The 5,508-nt window shown below is 37.8% G+C and overlaps 1 protein-coding gene across 1 annotated transcript; it reads left to right on the forward strand.

The window, feature by feature from the left end:
• The first annotated feature begins 1,641 nt into the window (after positions 1-1,641).
• LOC118333848 lies at positions 1,642-5,209 on the forward strand. Its single transcript, XM_035669646.1, has 5 exons — positions 1,642-1,665; positions 3,138-3,263; positions 3,811-3,924; positions 4,251-4,329; positions 4,779-5,209. Exons 1-5 carry the CDS (start codon positions 1,658-1,660, stop codon positions 5,148-5,150), a joined length of 699 nt encoding a protein of 232 aa, XP_035525539.1. The 5' UTR covers positions 1,642-1,657; the 3' UTR covers positions 5,151-5,209.
• The last annotated feature ends 299 nt before the right edge of the window (positions 5,210-5,508 follow it).

Genomic DNA, 5,508 nt, shown 5'->3' on the forward strand with positions numbered 1-5,508 from the left:
ATAATAATAATTATAATCATAATAATAGAGTTAGCGCATGTAAAGCCTTTTACAAGGGTTATTATATGCTGATGAGTTGTGCTCTCCCAGCTAGTACTGGTACAACTCACTCACTAATTTTCTGTTACACTGCCACCTACTGGCTATAACACTTGGTTCCCTTTCATTAGTTGCCAGTTGATGGCTACTGAAGTTGGTATTTGAGTTGAACTGGTCTCTGTGTTTCTGGCTCTAGTGGGAGAGATGTTTGTCTCAGACAAAGCTCTTTGTTTAAAAAAAATAGGCTTGTTTTTCCTTTATTAGTGTACATGGGTTTACCAGGGCGTTCAAAAGAGCACATGCCTTCATGGGTAAGGTGTTCATTCTCTTTTATTATTATTATTATCTTATTATAATTATTATTATTATTATTATCCTAGATGAGAGACTTGACTTAAGTTAGGGCCACACACATAAAAAACAACAAAAACTAAAATGATTCCTGTACCTACAATATACAGTAAACCATAATACAACAACAACAATGCAAGATGCTAAAATTACATGTGGAGGGATAAAGTAACACTATGATGTGTTAACAGCTTGTTCTTTAGCTATAAACCAATCAGTGTAGCTTCAGCCATCCTTTTAGTCCATAGATAAAGCTATATTTTCACTCTTGTTACCATGTTTTTTCTTTTTTCTTTGGCCTTCTTTTTGATATCATATTGCAATTATTTTGACATATATCTTGGGATATGATTCACGGTTAGTGTGGGGATGATCATTGTTGCATCACAAATTTAATGTTCACTGAAAAAAGCACTACAAAAAATCACTATGGTGGCAAATTTGTTGCGCTCTGTACAAACAAACATGTTTTTTTTAATTAGATTTTTAGGCCAGCGAATCTTCATTATAACGCTGTTTGTCACATTTGACCTTTATGAAAACATACTACAGCTTCTGTGATCTGCATATTGCACTTGGCCATATTGTGATTTTGATAATATTTCGATTAATTGTACAGCCCTACAACTGGGTCATATGTGATCAAGTTCCTCTGTATGCTGTGTAGCATAATTATAATAATCATACATACATATACAGGCTTTAATTGGACAACATTATATACAGAGAGGTACCTTAATAGACTCTCAGTGAAACTGCTCCACCGCTCTACCTTGGTCACAGGTTTCTACTCGCAGGTTTAGACCAGTCAGACTGCATGCCTTGATAGCACAGTATGATAGCGTGGCAGTAGCCATACACAGCACAGGTAAAGTTAAGCAATGTCTACTCATTTCCTGACTATGGTGTGTGTAGGACTTCCTCCATACAGACTACAAGTGAGCTGCTGGAGTGACGGACGTTTACAGGAATCTCTTCAGTAAGTGTAACTAATCATTAAAGACCTGTTTACTGGTCTGTTTATATAGTATCAGCCTCACATTTAATAACTGGTGAATATTTAATCAGAGCTTTCTTCATCCATGTAAATAATTTGATCTTATTTGAGTGTATTGATTATTTAAAAGTATTCCAATATGAGAATAGAAAGTGTTACACTATAAGACCAGCAGATTATTGGTTGATTATGTGTACAGTTTAGTATGATGACACTGATCTCTGTCCCTCTTTTTTTATGTTGTTTGGGTGGCAGCAGGTTATTTCCAACATGGACAGGTACTGTAGTCAACACTTTACATTACTTACCTGTTGAATTAACTGATTTAACTGTTTATGATGCTTTGCTTAATGTGCCTGTCCACACTAACAGCGTGGCTCTGTAGGTCACTGTTGGGTGGTCAGTCGGTCGGCCACTGAAACATTGACACTCGCAAATGTTCCATGAACCAGCACTCAAGAGATTGTGCAAAACTACTGACAATCAAGGGTGTAAATCACCAGTTTCATCACGATACGATACTGTAAAGATTCTTAGGATAATATCACAGAGTCTGCTGCCATATGATGCTGATATGATTCAGGGCCTTGCGATCTAAAAAGGCAACTAAAAAAAGCAAAAGCAAAAATTATTTAGAAATTTTATTGCTGAATTCTTCCAGACATTTGTTTTATCTCATAATGCCATTGTTTGCATATGGCATGTATTTCCACACAAAATAAAGATGACGATATAAATCGATGTTTTCACTTGGTACCAATATATTGGATCGTTGAAGATTTATATCGATGTATTGATCCAGATTGATGTATGGTTACATACATACACATGTATGTCCTCCTGAAACAAAGTAAGCTTAACCCATTAATGACTATGGACTACAGTATATTAAGTATGTTAAGGAGGAGCCTCACAGAGGTGGAAACACTCAATTTGCTGTAGAAACTGTCAAAACATGTCATGCACGGGGCGCCCGCTTAGCTCAGTTGGTAGAGCTGGCGACCCATATACAGAGTTGCTGCAGCGGTCCGGGTTTGAATCCGGCCCTTTGATGCTCATCCCCCCTCTCTACCCACCTTTCCTGTCTCTCTACAGCTGTCCTATCCAATAAAGCCATGAAAAGGCCAAAAAAATAACTTAAAAAAACAACAACAAAAAAACATGTCATGCACATGAGAATATCTTAATTCATTATGCTTTAATTGGTAGACAATATAGATTTTCTTTTAAAAAAGCAAAAAAGATCACAAAAATAAGTTTGGAGCACATATTCTTGAAAATTTGGTTTGTTCTGAATCCAGTGGAAGCATTTGATATAACACCTTATAGTTTCTGAGATACAGCCACTTCTGTATCTTACAGTATTTAGTCCTTAGTCACTAGGGGTTGCTCATTTTATCCCACAGGAATGCGTTATGAAATGTTCTCCACAATAGCAATACTGGACCATGGAAAAACAAAAGAGAATATTTTTCTTAATGAATATGTATTGTAAGAATCCAGAATAGCTACTTAGCTGTGGACATTAATGGGTTAAAATAGTTTTAAGTATGCGTATAGTTTTCAGCAGGATTCTTCAGACATGTTGACTTGCCATTACAGCCAAAGCACAGTTGTAACTAATATCATCATTAATAATGGCTCCAAGCCCTCTGGAAAAGTGAAAGAAAATCATTAGACAAAGCCCTCAGCAGAACTTTGTCAGATGAGCACCTACTGTGTCCATTCTCACCTCTGTCTATATATGCAGGATCCATGAGGAGAGACCAAACACCCCTGAAACCCGCTGTGCATCCAGCGATGAAAGTTATGAAAGTGACCACTCAAGGGATCCACCTCTTATATTCAAAGATGGACACTGTCCTCCTGAAATGAAGTAAGATGTTAATAACATTAAATAAGGATGTAACGATACACTTGTCTCACACTCGTTATTCTTTCTTTTCTTTTCATGTTTTTATTTCAAAAACATTAGAACTTTTCTTAAAGTATTATGACTTAATTCTTGAAATCTTGCAGCAAGTACTGTAACAAGTCTTTATATGTAAACAAAAAAGTAGACCCTAAAAGTGGCTTCTAAAATGATCGTACAATGACTCAGATTTTCAGATTTTATTAAACTCCAAAAGTGTCATTACATTACATTACATTCACTTAGAGGATACTTTTGTCCAAAGCACCTTACACTGAATCTAACCATGAAGGGACAAGAGCTAATCATATATAGAGCCAAAATTGGGAGCATATCCCATTTAAACAAATAATTAAAGCATGTTCAGCAGTTAAGTTATTTTTTAGGAATGAGACATAAGTAATATGGCATTGTTAACTTTCTAGTTGGATATTGTCTTGGTTATCCAGCCACTCCTGTGGATGAACCATGTTAATTTCCTGTCCTGGTGATGTTCCTCTATGTCTGTCAGGATCCATGAAGAGAGACAAGAGTCCACTGAAACCAGCTGTGTGTCCATGAAGAGTGACCAGTCAAGAGAACCTCCTCTTGTATTCAAAGATGGATGCTCTTTTCCTGAAATGAAGTACGAATAATAAAACTGATACTGCATTCACTGATGTTCTCTTATCCCATTTACGGTGTGTGTAGTGTAGTGTGTAGGCTTTAGTGCCATCTAGTGGTAAAGTTGCATACTTTTATGGATACGATCAGTGGATTTGAACTTATTTTTATAAAGATCTAAAGCAGCCCCAGTGTTAGTACCCAGCCAGCATTTGTATGTGGGGCCAAAATATACATGTTGGCTAGGTAGTTTAATGCTGTGTATTATTCTGTAAGGAATGGATCATGGGTAAGATTGAGCTAGAATACATAACATACTACATGCTTTACTCCATGTGTACTCCACAGAACTGACCAGACGAGGTCTGAGGATCCCACTGATGACTCTGCCCAACCGCACAAATCTGACCTAGACTCCATATTTATGGTAGGTAAACAGATGACAGTGGATTTTACTACAGCTAAATATGAAAACAAATCTGCTTACAAGAATACCACACCCACACCAGTTAGACCAGTCAGTTGAAATTTAATCTTCCATCAATTCATTATTTTTTGAATCCTGGTTAGGGCCGTGTTGACAACTAGGTGAGGGGAGGACCTAAGTCTTTTTCCACTGAAAAACTTCCTCCAGCTATACCCTGGGCAACCCTAGTCACTCCCAGAACAGCTGGGAGACATGCTTAAAATAAAAAACCCAAAGAGATATCAGAAAGAACCTCACCCAAAAAAGAGAGAGGGCTCACTCCTGCAGTGAGGTCAGAGAATCACGTTTGCTGGGTTACCTCAGATAACCTGCACCTGGTCTCATTACCTGCGTGGTGAAGGGTAGGGGTTAGGTGCAATACAACAATGAGTGTAATGTTGTTCCCCCAGGTGCTTGAAGAGAACATTGTCACTTTTGTGAAGAATGAGCTGAAGAAGTTTAAAAGGGTTCTGAGTCCAGATGACCCAAAATGTTTGGAGAAAAAGAGGGAGGATGAGGATGTGATCGATACTGAGGAGGAGGAGGAGCACACAAGGAGGAGCAGAGAGGCTTTTCTGAAGATCACACTGAACTTCCTGAGGAGAATGAAGCAGGATGTGCTGGCCGACTGTCTGCAGAGCAGTAAGAGGCTTTCTACAAGTTTGAAATTTGACCAAAGAAAAAATGGTCATTACATTTCCAAAATGTCTTTAAATGTTTTTCAGGGGAGGTTCACATGCTATATGCCACACCCAGACAGGATTCTACAGGACGTTATCTAATCTCATCCCATTAACACATTTGTTTATCCAGTCTTATTTTTTTGATAAAAATCCCTTATCAAATCTCATTTGTAACAAAAGTTACAATAATAACTAAAACTCAAAGATTCAATCTTTTTATATCTTTTTTTTGGCTTTGTATGCCTTTAATGGATAGAGACAGCTGAGGGTAGACAGGAAAGGGGTGAGTATGTCACACAGGAAAAGGTTGAAACCTATGGCCTCTGCAGCAAGGACTCAGCCTTGGTACATAGGGCACCAGTTCTACCAGATGAGCTACTAGGGCGTCCCGACACTACAGTTTTTATTGATAGCTTGGAACTTCACTGGTAGAAGGAATGAGACATAAGTAATATGG

This window comes from Morone saxatilis, unplaced genomic scaffold, assembly GCF_004916995.1.
Source record: "Morone saxatilis isolate NCDOM2014 unplaced genomic scaffold, NCSU_SB_2.0 Contig22, whole genome shotgun sequence".
NCBI classification, from domain to species: Eukaryota; Metazoa; Chordata; class Actinopteri; family Moronidae; genus Morone; species Morone saxatilis.

Coding starts and splice junctions, on each gene's coding strand:
- LOC118333848 (XM_035669646.1), top strand. Junction 3,264..3,810: donor CACTGTCCTCCTGAAATGAA/GTAAGATGTTAA, acceptor TATGTCTGTCAG/GATCCATGAAGAGAGACAAG. Junction 4,330..4,778: donor ACCTAGACTCCATATTTATG/GTAGGTAAACAG, acceptor TTGTTCCCCCAG/GTGCTTGAAGAGAACATTGT.